Below are 17,117 nucleotides of genomic sequence, written 5' to 3'. Positions count from 1 at the left end.
TTATCTCAACACCACTCATGTCTTTTATTTATTTTTGGAGACAGGTCTTACTCTGTTGCGCAGGCTAGAGTGCAGTGGCATCATCGTAGCTCACAACCTCAAACTCTTGGGGTCGAATGATCCTCCTGCTTACACCTCTCGAGTAGCTGGAACTACAATTGCACACCACCACACCCAGCTAATTTTTTAATTTTTTGTAGAGATGGAGTGTCAATCTGTTGTTCAGGCTGGTCTCAAACTTCTGGCCTCAAGCAATCCCCCTGCCTCGGCCTCCTAAAGTGCTAGGATTACAGGTCTGAGGCACCACACCTGGCCTCAACACCACTTATTTAAAGGTGGATTTAAGATGCCAAAGAAAGACACTTTTTAATGACGAAAGGTTCAGTTCGTCAAGAAGATATAACAACTCTAAATTTGTATGTACCTGATAACATAGCCTCAAAAAAGATACAACAAAAATTGACAAACTAAAAAGAAAAATTGAAAAATCCACAATCATCTTGGGAGATTTTAACATATTTTCCTTAGTTATTAATAGAACAAACAGACAAAAAAATCAATGTAGATATAAAAGATTTTAATCACATGACAAGCAACCAAGAATGGCAGAATTCACATTCTTTTCAAGTACACATTGAGTATTTACAAAAAGACTGTATGTCAGGCCATGCAATAAGTCCCCAAAAATTTCAAAGGACTGAAATCCCTTTGTGTTCTTTGACCACCGTGCAATGAAACTAGAAATCATTAATAAAAAGATAATTAGGCAGTCACTGTACATTTAGAACTTAGGAAATACGCTCTAATAATATTTGAGTCAAAGAAGAAATCACTATAGACATTAGAAAATATTTTAAGCTGAATAAGGAGGGCACTACATAGCAAAATTTGTGGTATACAGTTAAAAATCATGTTTAGAGGGAAACTTACAGTCTTAAGTACATATATACATATTTTTAAGTGGCTGAAAATCAATGAATTAAGCTTTTAAGAAGTTAGGAATTTCCAGTTCAGAAAATTAGACAAAGAACCTCAAGTTAAACCCAAAGAAACAAGAAGAAAATAAATATAAAAGTAAAAACCAATGAAATTAAAAATTGACAGAAAAATAGAGAATTAATAAAGCCAAATATTGATTCTCTAAAATGATTTATAACATTGCTGAGCCCTGGCAAGACTAAGAAGGAAAAAATAAAAGAGCAAGAACAAGAAGAGGCACAAATAGTATCAGGAATGAAAAAGAGAACACCATACATATCTAATGAATATTTTAAAAATCATAAAATAGTATGAAGAACTTTATGCCAATAAATTTGAAAATATAGATTATATGGACAAGTTCCTTGAAAAAAAATACAATTTACCAAAACATACACAAGAAGAAATACTCAGAAAAGTCCCATAACTATTAAAGAAATTGAGTCAATAATTTAAATTTTTCCTAAAGGAAAACTCTAGACCTAGATGGCATAACTAGAGAGGTATATCTAACATTTAAGAAAGAAGTAATGTCAACTTTCAACAAACACTTCCAGGGAACAGAAAAAACATAAACACTTTCCAACTCATTTTATGAGGGCAGATAACCTTGATATCAAAACTTAACAAGAACATTACAAAAAAAGGAAATTGCACAGCAATCTCACTCATTGACCACAGATGGAAAAATCCTAAACAAACCATCAGCAAATTAAATCCTGCAATATATAGTCCAACCACCAAGTTGGGTTTATTCTAGAAATACAAAGTCACTTTAACACACAAAAACCAACCAATATTTTCTGCCACATTAGCAAAATAAAAGAAGAAAATAAACTATCTTCTCAATCTGTACAGAAAGAGTATTTGATAAAATTCAACATTCATTCATGATAAAAGCTCTTAGAGAATGAGTGTAGAAGGGAACTTAACCAGGTGACAGTATCTATACCAAAGTATGATACTTAATGGTGAACAGTTGAAAACATTCTCTCTGAGATCAGGAATGAGATGAAATTAGCCACTCTTGGCCACTTCTACTCAACATTGTGCTAGCTATTGTCCTAGCTAGTGCAATAAGGCAAGAAAAAGAAATAAAAGGCCCAAAGAAGCCAGGCATTTTGGCTCATGCCTCTAATCCTAGCACTTTGGGAGGCTGAGGAGGGAGGACTGCTTGAGGTCAGGAGTTCTAGACCAGCCTAGGTAATATAGTGAGACCCTGTCTCTACAAAAAAAAAAAATTAGCCAGGTGTGGTGTTGCACACCTGTAGTCCCAGCTACTCAGGAGGCTGAGGTGAGAAGATTGCTTGAGCCAAGGCTTTTGGAGTTGCAGTGAGCTGTGATCGTGCCATTGCACTCCAGCCTGGATGACAGAGCAAGACTCTGTCTTTAAAAAAAAAAAAAAAGGCCCAGGGAAGAAATAAAATTTTCATTATTCGTAGGTGACATAATTACATATGTAGGAAAAAAAGACACAAAAATCAACTGAATTTCTATCAGCAAGTAACAGAAAGTGATAAAAAAACAAAGTTACCATTTATAATAACATCAAAAAAAATCATCTCCCCAGGAATAAACCTAGTAGAGATAGGCAAAATCTCTACACACAAAACCATAAAACATCATAGGAGAGATTAAAGAAGACCTGAATAATCAGAGGGCTAAATCTATACTGGCAAAAGGATAAATAAAGAAACTAGTGGAACAGAATAGAATCTGTAATAGAAACAGATCTATACGTATGTAGACCTTTGACTTATGACAAAGGTGGCCCTGCAGGGTAGCAAAGAAAGGCAGTCTCTTCAACAGAGAGGACTGGATCAATTAAGGATTCATGTGGGAAAAAAGTGAAACAACCCCTACCTCACAATTTTCATAAAAATAAATTCTAGATGTGTAATAGATCTAACATAAAAAAGCAAAACAATAAATCTTCTGGAGAAGGTAACTTAATATCTTCAAGACCTTGGTGAGGAATAGTTTTCTTAAACAGAACACAAAATCATTAGGAAAAGATCAATTTTAACATTGTCTAATCACAATTTCTGTTCCTCAAAAGACATCATTGAGTGGGACAAGATATTTGCAACATATGTAAACAAGGATTTTTATTAAGAATATATATAAAGAATTTCTACAAATCAGTGAGTTAATTCAATAAAACAGTTGAGAAGAGAGCAAACTAAAACATAATGATGTGTTTTACCAATTCGATCTTTATAGTTGTTTCCAAAGCAATCCATAATTTTTATTGGATTTTTATTTATAATAATTTTTGTGTGTCTTTATAGGAATCCAGTTGGTGGAAGAATTCAGTTGGCTATTGCCATTGTAATCGCTCTTTTCCCATTTATCTCATGGGTCTACATATACATAAACAAGGAAATGCGGTCCTCCTGGCCAACTCACTGCAAGACAGTAATTTAAATGACTTCAGAATTCCTGTTTTTAAAATATTTTCAGTCAATTTTTTAAAAAATTGGGGTAACTAGCCAGTTTCACAGGAGTTTATCTCAGCTCATCTGGGCTAATAATAGAGATTTTTTTTTTTTTTAATCCTAAGAACTTTTTAAGGCTGCCTACAATTCAATGCTAGATTGGATGGAACTAGTAAGACCCGGGGTCTCACAGTTTCTGGAAGTCTTTCTGTAGGGTATTGTCTCATACTTTAGTGGAAAAGGCATAGAACAAAAGTTTAAAAAATAGGAGTTCTGTTCAACTTCATCTCTGTGACTTGGGGAAATATATAAACCACTTGTGGATATTTTCTTATTCATAAAATAGGATTAATACCAGATCTCCTACTTATACAGTTGCAAAGATCATACCAGATAATACAAGAGCATTCTGAAAATATAAAGCCCTTTGTAATGCAAAGTTTACAAAGGGCTGCACATGATTAAAAGAGAGGGGAGGAGGGTTTGGGTAATACAACAGAATAGGGGTTCAAGAGAGGGCCATAGCCTGGAACTAATCTCAGTAGTTCCTGACCTGGCACAAAGCAATGAACCAAATGAGAACTCTCCATGAACCAAAGGAAAAGGCATGTCTTAAAGAGAAACGGAAGTTGAATAAAGGCATTTGAGACCAACGAGGAAGGAAACAGGGACTATTAATTACATTCTAAATGAGAAATAAGGCCAAAATCTGTACACAGTCTTTTTAAATGGATGTCCGAAGGAATGCCGAGGAGAGCTTTTAGAGCTGCACTCCCCAGCGTAGTTGCCACTAGCCACGTGTTGCTACTGAGCACTTGCAATTAGCTAGAGTGACTCACAAAGTAAATTTCAATTTTTTTCATTTTCATTTTAAAAACTGATATTCGATTATTAGAAAACATTTACGTGTATGTGGAACATCTTGGGCCTGTGAGTCTACGTTTTCAACTGAAAATTTTGTATCTAAACACAGATCAAGTATTCCCAGTGAAAATTCAGTGTCCAAATGAGTGGGCTATAAGTGTCAAATGCACACTAGATTTTAAAGATACAGTACAGAAAGAATATAAAATATTTTATACTGATTACATGTTGAAATATTTTAGATATATTGGGTTAAATAAAATATACTATTAAAATTGATTTTGTCTGTTTCTATTTACTTTTTAAAATGTGACTGCTAGAATATTTTAAATTATTTGTCCGGCTCACCTTGCATTTGTTGGACAGTCCTTTCTAGAGCATCTGGATGGCAACTGTTTTACACATGCTAGCATCAAACTCTGTAGTCAGTATATTGTTTTATGAGATCTAGGAAATACTTCACTCAAAAAGAATTCGTACCTTCCACATGTCAGGAGAGTGAAAATGAGACTGGTAGTTTTTCTCTTTATTTGTATTCCCTTTATTACAATAGTAAGTATTCTATGAATACTTGTTAAAGGAGGTATGTGTGTTTTGTCTTGTTTTTGTTTCCCCTGAACAGTGAGAAATTCTCTGATATTAAGATTTGGATGAGGAAAAAGGGAAAAAAAATCTAGTTAATATTAAAATAAAGTGAAATTTATTTTAAGGGTCAATAAAATACATGTAAAGGATTTGAGTTTTCCAATATACATTTAGCTTACATGATATTTGTGGCTTTTATGCCTTCTTTAATATTAACTACTAAAGTCACACGCAAAGAAACAGACTCATTTGCAAATTCTATATAGGCCCTACCCATCCTCCAAGTCATGCTTGCCTCTGTGCTTAAAAGATAGTAATGTTCAAGATGCACTTGCATCTTATCTACAAATTCTGTGAATGTTTATAGGCCCTTTTGCATCTCCAAAGCATGTAAAAGGCACTTTTAGTGGAGTACTGTCTTTTCAAGAGTCTTTATTCATGAAATCTTTTTTCAATTGAATTTAAGTATTAATAATTTTAGTATTTCTATTATCAAAACCCCACAATTGTTTTCCTTCCCATTGGTCCTCTTCTACCTCAGCCTGACCTTACTGCCTAGCCTGCCACTCAAATCTAATCATGTGTTTGTTCCCCAGCTCAGCAACCCGAGGGCTCCTCACTGGCCACATTAAATTCTAACTCTTGGCTCATCATTTGAGGCTCTTCACAACATAGCTCTAGCCGACCCTTTCCTGCTTGATTTCTTGCCATACTTCAAGCGCCTTTTGACGAATCCTCATAGCATGACCTGCCACTTCTAAATTCAGCATATCCTTTGATGCCTCTGCTTATGCTAGTCTACTTGAAATACTCTTCTCCACTTATTCAAACCATTTTTCTTCCTTTTTCATGTCATCCCTGGTCACTTCAAACAAAATTAAGTTCCACCTCCATGGTCCCTCTTAGTCCTTTCTTTGTATGACAGCAAATTTCACACATCTGTGTCTGTGGAGCTGTCTCTCTCATTCACTGTAAGGTGTGTGAATGCAGGAGCACACCACACTCACCCCTGTGACTGAGTAATGGTCCTCAGAGATACCCAGGTCCTAATCCCTGGAACCCATATTACCTTATATCACAAATGGATTTTACAGGCATGATTGAGAATCCTGAGATGGGGATTACCTGGACTCTCTGGGTGGGCCCTAAATGTAATCACAAGCATCCCTATGAGAGAGGCCAAGGGAGATCTGACTACACAGATGGCAGAGAAAGTGCTAAGACAACAAAGCAGAGACTTGAAGATGCTACGCTGCTGGCTTTCAAGATGGAGGAAGGGCCATGAGATGAGCCAAGGAATGCAAGAAATGCAGCTCCAGAGGCTGGAAAAGGCAAGGCAAGGAATTCCTCCTGGAGCCTCCTGAGAGAGCGTGGCCATGCCCACACCTTGGTTTTAGCCCAGAGAAAATGATTTCAGACTTCTGATCTCCAGAACTGTAAGAAAACAATTACGTGTTGTTTTAAGCCACCAAGTTTGTGGTAATTTGTTACAGCAGCCATAGAAAACTCATACACCTTTATATCTTCATAGTAGCTAGGTACTGAACAGGCACACTCATGCTAATATTTCTCTTATTGTTTTAGGCCCAAAATAAAACTTTCTTTACACTTGAACAGTCCCCATTTGCCATCCAGTGTTTGTGTAAATAAGCCTTGCATATATGACAACAGAGTTAAGTATGTCCCATTTGTCTATAAGAAAGTCAAGCATAAATCCATTTGCCTGCTGTAGTCTCATGCGGCACTGGCTGGTGGCCCACACAGACCAAGCTAGCAGGCACACAGCTGCACTGGCATTTGGTCCTGGCTTTGGTGAGAATGACAGGAGGACCAGGTGACTTCTCTGGAGGCCTTTCTTACAGAGGTGGAGTGCTACACGTTCACCTGTGAAATAACTATTGGTGTTTTTTTTGTTTACAAAATGGAACTACAAGCCTATAAAAGTCTAAGCATAGGTATTCTGACTGAAAATTGTCTAAAGCTCATTTACACAGCAGTGTGAACAGAAAAGTTTACCATAATTTTTTTTTTAATTATGAATTTTAAGTTACACAGTTAACACATGAACACATTCTTATAAAAAGTTAAAAAATTTCAGGTTAAGGACAAAAAAATCTTTTATGAAGACTATATGCCCCTTCTTCATTCTCTTCCCTGATTTGTTTCTAACTTATACTGGATAAGTTATCCAAAATGGCAGTTCTGAATATTTTATCAACTAAAGCACATTGAACTAATAAATATATTTTGTTATACAAGCAGAATAATAACCAATGAGATTGAGGATTTTTATTTTTGTTTTTGTTTTGGGGGGGCAAACAAAAAGCTCATTTCTCTTTGTGAGATCAGACTAAAATACATCAGACTAAAAATGGAATCCTTTTTCCTTCTTATAATTCATAATTCTGTCTGGAACTCTGCCTCTCCCTTCCAACATCATTTTGTCAGGATAGACATGAACTGTGCCGAACGCTTGGCTGTCTGGAGCTGTTTCAATAATTCCTTCTAGACTGACATGGTGTATACCAAAAGGATCTTCAGAGTAGCCACCATCATGAGTGTGACCAGCAAAGAAACACACCACACACTCATGGGACCAAATGACTGCCAGGGCGTCCCTGTAGTTCCAGGCCAGGCACACGCTGTCGGAGGACTCTGGGTAAATGGGAAGATGGCCTGTTAAAGAAAAGAAGAGTTATGAGCCTATTAAGAAATATCTCTTTCATCAAAACAAATGGCTAAAGCTAGTACTCAGAAAAAAAAAATTGTGCATTGCTACCTCATTATCCAAATTGACTAAAACAGAGAGAACCCACGTATAGGAAGAACTAGATCATCTCTATAGCCAAGTCTCTGGAGCATAGAAAGAAGGGTGGGACGGTTCACATCAGGTGGGAGAGGCTCCTGTAGAGGCAAAACCCTAAGATCTCTGAGGCCTACGTAGTCTCAAGCTGCCCAAACACTGAAGAAGACCGAGGATAGCCTATTCAGGGCAGTCTGCAAAGGCATCCAGAAATCAGGCAGGTGCTGGGCTGAAATCCAATCTCGTTGAATGCCTTAAGTATGAATGATACATACATATAAAGATATAATACTAAATAAAAGAACAGCTTATGGATGGGCCATGGATTATGTGTCATTTATAGAAACACTCAATGCCTTAGAACTGCAGCCCCCAATCCCTGGGCTATGGACTGGTGGGTGAGCTGTGGACCGTTGAGTGAGTGGTGGGTGAGTGAGTGAAGTTTCATCTGTATTTACGGTGGCTCCCTATCCCTTGCATCACTGCCTGAGCTCCACCTCCCCTGCCAAAAAGGTTGGGACCACGGCATTTGAATTTATTCATGGGACTGTAAATGCCCCCATGAGATCAAGTTAGCCATACCCACTTCACAGATGAGAAAACTGAGTTAAAGCAGGGAAGATTTATACCAGGGTCCCACGGGAGACGCGCGGAAGTAGAGCCAAGAAAATTTCTAATTCCCAATGGCAACACATTTATAAGTCCATACCATATATCAAGCCACAGTTTTCATTTTAAAGTACGGGTACCATAGCTCACTGGTCTCTGCTTCTTCCTATAAAATTACTTTTTTTTTCCTGTTACTGTTCATTTTTATTCTGAAATTTAAACATGCTTCTGTTTAATATCTATTTGTTTGCAATACAAATTAAAAGAAAAAAAAGCAGAGAGGGGTTGGGAGAGGTTAACAGATCCCTAAAGCAGGAAAGGAATGCATATGCACATGCGTGCGCACATGTGCAAACACACTAATTACCACTCTCAGGGCCGAGAGTCCAAAGGGGCCGTGTAGCTGTCTAGTAATAGTACGTGGAAGCCACATTGACTCATCTATCAAGTCCCTGCAGCTTCTGACACAGTTAGTTGCCCCCTTCTTGAAACACTTGGCTTCCAGACACCACTAGTTTTCCTAATGGTGTCTTCCTAGTTTTTCCCCAAACTTAACAGCCACAAACTTCCAATCTCCTTTGCTGGTTCCTCCTCATTTCCCAAGCATTTTATCAGGAGTGCCTAAATGCTTGGTTCTCGCACTTCTGTATCTACACCTAATGTCTTGGTGATCTCTTAGTGATTTACATGCTTTAAATATCATCTATATTCTTCCCACTTCCATATTTATATATCTAGCCAAAATCTATTCTGAATCTCCAACTTGTATGTCCACATTGCCCACTCAACATCCCCACTGATGTCTAAGAGGCATCTGAAACTTACTATTTCCAAACCCCTGTGCCCCTGCCCTTCCCACTCAAACCCCCTCACCCTGCTGTGTTCCCCATCCCAGCTAATATCATTCCAACTGCATGGCCAAAACTCAAAAAGTAGCCAAAATGACTTCCGAGTAGCCACAATGAAAGTTAAAAAGCAAACAAAGCCAAAGGGAAATTTAACTTTTAAACTTTACTAAAGAAAACCTGAGACATTCTATTGTTAAAGGTTTGCGTATCCAGTTTCTAAGCTTATGGCAAATGATGGAAGAAACTGAAGAGACTGTTAAGTAGATATGTATACTGCCATCAGCAAAAAGAAAAGGGAAGGATACAGGATAGAGTGGGAAAAGGGACTAGGATATAAAACATGGATTCTAGTCTCAGTTCTGTCAGTTGCTGTATGATTTTGCTATGTAATTTAATCATTTTAAGCTTCAGTTTCTTTATCTTTACAATTAAAGGGTTTGGCTATATGATCTCTAGGTCCCTTTCAGCTCCAGTGCTTCTAAAAAGTAACAGGTACAGCCTAGCAGTGGAAAACTAAGAAGCAGACACAAGTCAAGAAGTATCCTAGTTTGAGACCACTGATTACAGAGCCAAACGGTGTCACATCGTCCCAATAGTCCCTGAGGGTACTTTATCTTTTCTAAGTCTTAAATGACACTTGATATTCCAACAGTAGCAGAAGTACTCCTCCTCTAGCTGCATGTTTTTACCACATTAGTGTAAGACTAATAAGTAAAAACTACATTTACAGATTGAAATATAGTTTTATACTATCAACTATCCAAATAGCTTATCATTTCCAAAGGGTTTTCATATTCATAGTTTCATTTGGGGCACTGCTGAGAACACTGCGGTCTGTATGTTCGATATTTGTCCAGGGCTACACGGTTCATATAAACAATAGCCAGAATGGCACCCGATCCTCTGGCTCTCAGTCCAGTGTTCTCACCTATTATCCCATATTGATTCTAATTCTAAAATAAGGGCTCTAATCTCAGCCCCCAAAACAAGTCCACCAGCCATGTTGCAAATCCAAATTCGGTTCTTCGTGTGTGCCTGCATGCACTCACACACACACGTGCACATGTGTACATGTGAGTGTGTTTTAAGCACCTCCAGAGCCCCACAATTGCTGATGGCAGTGTGTCTGTTGAAAATGATTCTAAATGAAAATAATATACATCTCACTTCCTTGTGACCAGGCAGTAGACACAGAGAACTGAAAGTGCTCACTGCCAGTGGAGTCTGTAACATGGATCCCCATTATATCAGCTTTGTTTCATCGAGGCAGTAGTGGCCTCTGTTTGGTGGCCACTTCGATAATAGGCAGGTCTTGTCAGGCTGAGATTTGGTGGGGGGCCTGAACTGAATTTCTCAGTTAAAATTACTGGTCAGGGTGGCTCATACCTGCAATCCTAGCACTTTGGGAGGCCAAGGTAGGAGGATCACTTGAGGCTCACCCGGGCAACACAATGAGACCCCCATCTCTACAAAAAATAAAAATAAATAGCCGGGCATGGTGGCACGCACCTGTAGCCCTGGCTACTGGGGAGGCTGAGGCAGGAGGATTGCTTGAGCCCAGGAGTTCATAACAGAGAGACCCTGTCTCTAAGAAAAAAATTAAAAATAAAATTAACCTCATAAATTGATCCCATTTGGGATCCCATTCTACTTTGAAACCCAAAAGGCCAACTCATAGGTTCTAATACAGGGCAAGATTTTTTTTATTTTATAATTCTTTCCTGATTCATCCTTAAATATTAATTTTATATGCAGGTTCTTTCTCAATAAAAATTTTTAAACTAAGCACCCATTTTATAGAAAAAGGATATCAAAACATAAATATTGTTAGTATATTTTAAAGTTTAACTTTTCCCAATCTCTAAAATGCTAGTGTAATCAGATAGACAATATAAATACTTACTCACGATCACCACCTTTTCTTGGTTTGTGTCAGAGAATGTAAGAACTTCATTCAACCAGTTCAGCTGTTCTTGACTGAATCCTCCATTAAACTGGACAAACTGGGGCTCAGAAAGTCCTGAAATAAATTCAAGTAAGTTAGACCCACCAAGTATCATTTTTCCCCTCCTCTGGGCATTCAAATTTAGCTAATGCAGGTATACTTGTTCTTTTCTTTAGGAATATTTGATCAGCAGCAATCAACTTAAAAAAGGAAATCTCAAGAAGTCAGAGCAACATGTAAATAAACCACATCACACCTCACTCCTAGTCTTGACATTCCCTGCTTACTTCACTGGCTTGCCTCTACATTGAAAACAAAATATAGACTCCTTACTACGGCCCCCGAGCCACTGTGTAGTCTTTCCTATTTACTCTCCAAAATCATCTTGTACCCCGTGGCCCTTTTCTCTGTTCTTCAGTGATGCCAAAGTCTTATTCCACTTCATGCCTTTGCGTTTGCTTTTCCTTCTGTCTTTTCCCTCTGTCACCTCCTTCTTTCCAAGAATGACTCCTTCTTGTCATTTAAGTCTAGGCTTAGATGTTTTTCTCCTTAGAGAGGCTTTCTCTGATCACCCAATGTAAAACAGTACCCCTAGTCCTTTTCTATAACATCGTACTCTATTTTCTTGGTAGCACTTATCACTGTGGAAATAATCTTGTTTCTGTTTCATTTATCACCTGCCCTGCCCACCTACTGCTTTTGTTCCCTCCATTCCACCCATAAGAAAAGTGATATTGTCAGTATTGTTTACAGCTCTGAATAGTTCTCCCTAGAAAAATTGCCTGGCCTAGAATTGGCATTCAAATATCTGTTAAGTAAATCAATCTTGAATCAACAGTAACCAATCCATGTGAGATCAGGCTTGTGAGAAATCCTGACCCTGAACAACAGTGACAAGATACTTTTACCTTAATTGTCCATCTTCCTGCTGAATAAAAGGTAGCTGAAGAATTTAAAGACAATGTATTAGATTCTCAGCTCAAAGGAATAATTCACCTTGAGGACTATTCAGTTCCGTATTTGGATTGTGCTCCCTCAGTATCTTCATACATTGCTGATATTTTGGAGAAGACTCATCCATGCCCAAGACACTCAAGTCATAAGCATCGAGTAAAATAAACCGGAATTTAGGGAATGGTACAAAATGGTAAGCATAGTAATTCTCTGAAGGCATAGTCTCAGGATGATGTACAATCTGGTCTTCTAGGAACTTTGTGTTAAGTTTAGAGTTTGTTAAAGAGTTTCTACTGAAGTTATAGAACTCATGATTTCCCCATGTATGGTGAACTGGAACTTTAAGCTTCTTGAATGTGTTCATAACAAGTTCTAGGGACTCTTCTGATGTTTTATACTGTGCATTATACCCATCAATGACATCTCCAAGCTGAAGGACACAACAGAGTGTGCTGCTTTCATTATTCCAGTCTTCAATGGCCCCCTGTAAGTGAAGAAGACTGTGTCTGTAGTATCGCCGCCTGTTTCCATGGAAATTATAGCCATCTTCTAAATCAGCATATTGAATATCTGCAATAACTCCAAAGGAGAAGAGACGCTCTGAACTCTCACTTAGGGTTTCAGGATTGGGCTTATCATCCATAACCTCCAAACAGGTCTCTAAATAAACTAAACAAAGTAAAAAGATAACTAAGTTATAAACATCTTTATTTCCTAATTTGAAGATAACAGTAAAATGAATATTAAACTTAATGGTTAATTTACTAGGCAACTTGATATTGGAAAAAGGACGTGGGCTTTGGAGTCCAATGCTCTTCAGTCTAAATTACTAAACCTCTAAAACGCTTCAGTTTTCTCTTCTGTAAAAAATAGATGATAACCTCTACCCTTCGGAATAGTAACAATTTACAAAAGGGTACTATCCTATCAATGAAAAGGCATTCTAATTCTAGTAAAGCCAAATTCAAATCTGGAATAATTCTAATTTTTGAGAAATATTCATTTTAAAACACATACACATACACACACACCCTCCCATAAACATCAAATAATTCTATCAAAACTTCAAGTTTTTTTTGAAAAGTTGTTTGTATATTATACTCATTTATTTTAAGTACTTTATAAAAGGGTCCCATTATGGGTTATTTCATGTCAGACCGACTCTTTTCTCATCATTAGTGGGTAGGTCACTTGAAGTTAGTTTCTCCTATTTTATATCTGAAGTAATAGGGGATTTGGGGCAGTAAAGATATGAAAGGAGAGAAATAATCTTAAACCAAAAAAAACAATCCACTACAACAACTATGACATTGATGTGACTATTATCATTTCTGTGAGCAGTGGTTCCTGGTTCTTCAACAGCTGGATTCTAATTTGAACCAGGTTTTTAATTCTGAATATTAACCTACCCCCATAATCAAAACAGAAAATATGAAATCTTTTTTTCTCACATATGATTTCTGCCCTGCCTCAGTGGCCAAAAAGAACAAGAGATTTAAACTTGAAAAAACAATTATTAGATTGTTTAAAATCTAAATTATAATCTCTTAAAAGAGCCAAGAACACTAATGATTGAAACAAAAATCAAAGACCAAGATCCTCAATTATCAACTATTTTTGTTGTAAAGACTACAGTAATAAACTGTTGCTGTGGTGTCTGAATTTATTAAAACCTAAAGATTCATCTTTCTAAAATTACTTTCAGATTCCTAGTCTCCAGTCATTTGCCAAATACACCTATAGAGTCTCTGTTTAATCCTCTACAGACATGTGAGATCCCTATTGTAACAGCGCTTGTATCAGAGATGGAGGCGACAGCTTCACAGTTGGAATAAGGATCAGACTTCAATTTGACTTATTTGAGAGTTAAGGGCTTCTTTTCATTCCAAAATAATTGTCACTAATGATACACTCTCTGTCTAATTCACCCAATTATGAGCTTCAGCTACTTTCCTTTCTTCCTTAATCTGGTTAGGCATAACTAGCCCTAAAATACGTAAAACACCAGAAAAAAAGAGATGGAAATCTTTCAAAACGGTTTGGTGTTCTCATGCTATTTTTATTTTTTGTTTGCTCATTTCTTCCTACAGTCCCTAACTGAAAACCTCACTAGATATCAAGTCAGTAAATATATAAGTGGGGTATATCAATGAGAGATAATATGATTTGAAAGGTGAACTCTGATACAATTACAAGAAATACAAAACCCATCTAAGTTGGCTAAAAATCTCTAGCCTTGTTAAGTTTCAAATATTTGCGATTCCAAGTTCAGGATTAAAAGGAGAATCAAATCAGAAGATAATTCAGCAAGTATATCACATAAACATTACCAAAGCTTAAGAGAAAACTGTTTCTGGGTATGCTCTTATCCCCTGCCAAATGAACTTGTTTGTTTTTATCTTTAAACTCAGAGACTTTATTGTGATATGTGTTACGGATCTCCTTGAGGAGATTTACTCCTAATTAATTTGATCTTCTCTCCAGTAGACAGCTGTTATTTTTGCCTACCTAGCATTCATTTCCTGTTCTTGATGTATTAATAATAGCACTCTAATTTTCCTTCAGGCATCTATCAAGTTCCCCTTTCTCAGTTCCTGTGTCACCTCCACCCCTGGCTAGGGAAGTGGAATGGCAGACACATGACCCAGGCCTGGTCTATAAAAGCCCAGTTTTCCTCTGGCCAGTTAGGGGTAGGCAAATAACTCAAGCTAAGTCGATCGGCATCAGCCCTGGGACATTTGCTGGAACTATTAGCAAAAGTACTGCCACTACTTCTGCTAAACTGATAAACTAAGACTAGAGTTTTCAGAGAAAAGTTAACTGAGAAGAAATCCAACACAGAAGGAAGCAAATCTGAATGATGGGAAGTAGATTCCTGAAAATATTAGTTGAATACCTGCATCCATCTGTCCAGGCTAGAACTACTCTTGGTCATTTAGTTATATATATCAGCCAATAAAATCCCCTTTGAGTTTAAAGCCAAATCCAATTGATTTTCTGTCATTTGATACCAAAATCCTGTCAAATACACCTTCCACTGGAACGCCATTCAGTTTAGGGAAACTCAAAGCTATATTAAGATTTAGCAACCTTTTAAACAAAGTTAAGCAATGTGGAGAGAAATACTAAAGGGCACACACTTTAAAATAGCATTGTGTTCTGGGGTAGAAAAGAGATCCAAAATGTTGACTAGATAAGCTTTTAAAAACAAGGTTAGAGATAGGAAGGTAACTTACAATTTTATTAAACAAAGAAATTATTTTGAAAAACAGAAACTTAAATTTGTACAGGCTGAGTATTCTTTATCCAAGATGCTTACAACCAGAAGAGTTTTGGACTTCAACTTTTTTCAGATTTGGAATACATTTACCAGTTGTGCATCCTTAATCTGAAAATCAAAAAATCCAAAACACTCCAATGAGCATTTCCTTTTGCATGTCATGTCAGCACTCAAGTTTCAGATTTTGGAGCATTTCGGTTTTCAGAAACATACTCAGGTAGACAATCAGGGTCAGAAGTGAGTAAGGCAGGGCAAAAAGAACCAAGTAGGCAGGGAATTGAATCTCCTATCTAGTTTAGCCTTTCATTTTATGGTTCAGGGAGATGTCAGGGAGCTCAGAAAGACTGGTCCTGGTGAGTAGAGAGATCAAAAACTCAAAGTCACCTACAGTGAAGAAACAGAATTAACATACATTCTAATGTCACAGAACTTTTTCAGAATACTCCCTCCTCTACCAAATACATACACACAAAAATGCATGTGTAGAGGATAATAAATTGTGAAGTTAGCGATGAGTACATGAGATTTATTCACTACTTTTATACATATTTAAAAGTGTCTCTAATACAAATTTTATTTAAAAATCTCCTAAAATTTACAGAAAATAGAATCTGGAAAATGTAGAAGACTCAAGGAAATATTTTGTTTTTGAATAGAAAAGAGAATGGCAAATTTTTAGTTGTTATTGGAAAAAAAAAAAAACCCAAACTCTGTAAAATAATTTACAGAATTATTATAAAAGAAAGTTATTCTGAGTGAAATATGTGTAACCATTGCCTGGGGAGAAACGCCCAAGAAGTGTTGAGCAAGTGGTCCCAAGGCAGTTGGGTTACAGTGTGCTTTTATACAATTTAGGGAGACAGGAACTACAGGTAAAATCATAAATCAATACATGGAAAGTATACATTGGTTTGGCCTGAAAAGGCAGGAAATCTTAAAGAGGCTTACAGCTTATAGGTAGGTTCAAAGATTCTTTGATTTGAAATTAGTTACAGAAATAAAGTTGGCCGGGCATGATGGCTCACACCTATAATCCCAGCACTTTGAGAAGCCGAGACAGGAGAAATGCTTGAGGCCAGGGATTCAAGACCAATCTGGATAACATAAGGAGACCCTGTCTCTACAAAAAAATAAAATAAATTAGCTGGGTGTGGTGACTGTAGACCAAGCTACTCAAGAGGCTAAGGCAGGAAGATTGCTTAAGCCCAGGAAGTGGAGGTTACAGTGAGTGGTTACAGTGAGCTATGATCATGCCACTGCACTCCAGCCTGGGCAACAAAGTAAGACCCTATCTCTAAAAAGCAAAAAAAAAAAAAGAAAACTTTACAAGATTTTCTCTCAAAATTCCTACAGAAAATCATGGTACAGGATAAGCAGCCTGTATTTTGTGAAAACCACCTTAGGCCTAAGTGATTTTTAAGAATAGGAAGAAAAACCCAGAGATGGTTAATTGCTGAAAACTTGCTACAATTCAATACTAATAAACCTTCTCTAATACTTAAGACAGGCAGAAAGCTGAAGTTCCTGTAGAAAGCCCTCAAGCATCTATGATGAACTTGTGAAAGATGATATTCTGAAAAATGTTTCCTTTGCTTTAGTGTCAATGAAAAAAAAAAGAGGGGGGTTGTTGCAGGAAAGTCCTGACATGAGGAGAGAATTTGTTAACAGAGAAGATTGTAATAGAAGCTCAAAGCCTTCCTGAGACACTAAGCAAAATGTCTCAGGAGGGGTGGGTGAGCAAAACTTTTATATGCAAAGACAATGGAAAGATGAAAGTGGGGAGGGTGTCTTAAAAACTGACTTTGTTAAATAC

The 17,117-nt window shown here is 37.1% G+C and overlaps 2 protein-coding genes across 3 annotated transcripts in view; one reads left to right on the top strand and one right to left on the bottom strand.

The window, feature by feature from the left end:
• Positions 1-3,433, top strand: part of TMEM220 (transmembrane protein 220) — a 19,664-nt gene extending 16,231 nt beyond the window's left edge. For both annotated transcript variants that reach the window (XM_012653957.1, XM_012653956.1), the window contains one exon: positions 3,270-3,433. In XM_012653957.1, coding sequence (XP_012509411.1) covers positions 3,270-3,405 — 136 coding nt within the window. In that variant the 3' untranslated portion in view covers positions 3,406-3,433. The remainder of the gene's footprint in view (positions 1-3,269) is intronic.
• Positions 3,434-7,132: 3,699 nt separating this feature from the next.
• ADPRM (ADP-ribose/CDP-alcohol diphosphatase, manganese-dependent) lies at positions 7,133-12,705 on the bottom strand. The gene is made up of 3 exons (XM_012653954.1): positions 12,067-12,705; positions 11,029-11,145; positions 7,133-7,541 (listed from the first exon to the last, which is right to left on the bottom strand). Exons 1-3 carry the CDS (start codon positions 12,665-12,667, stop codon positions 7,231-7,233), a joined length of 1,029 nt encoding a protein of 342 aa, XP_012509408.1. The 5' UTR covers positions 12,668-12,705; the 3' UTR covers positions 7,133-7,230.
• Positions 12,706-17,117: the final 4,412 nt, after the last annotated feature.

The sequence above is a fragment of the Propithecus coquereli genome, unplaced genomic scaffold, assembly GCF_000956105.1.
Source record: "Propithecus coquereli isolate 6110/MARCELLA unplaced genomic scaffold, Pcoq_1.0 Scaffold435, whole genome shotgun sequence".
Taxonomy (NCBI): domain Eukaryota; kingdom Metazoa; phylum Chordata; class Mammalia; order Primates; family Indriidae; genus Propithecus; species Propithecus coquereli.
Note: the sequence above shows the minus strand (reverse complement) of the source record. Positions and strands in the feature narration are given on the sequence as shown.

Bases quoted from the DNA above. Each gene is read 5' to 3' on its own strand.
- ADPRM (XM_012653954.1), bottom strand. From the start codon at position 12,667: ATGGATGATAAGCCCAATCCTGAAACCCTAAGTGAGAGTTCAGAGCGT. The intron at 11,146-12,066 runs GTGAATTATTCC...AATTTATTTCAG, and splicing joins GGAACTGAATAGTCCTCAAG to GACTTTCTGAGCCCCAGTTT. The intron at 7,542-11,028 runs GTAAGTATTTAT...TTTCTTTAACAG, and splicing joins AGAAAAGGTGGTGATCGTGA to GCCATCTTCCCATTTACCCA.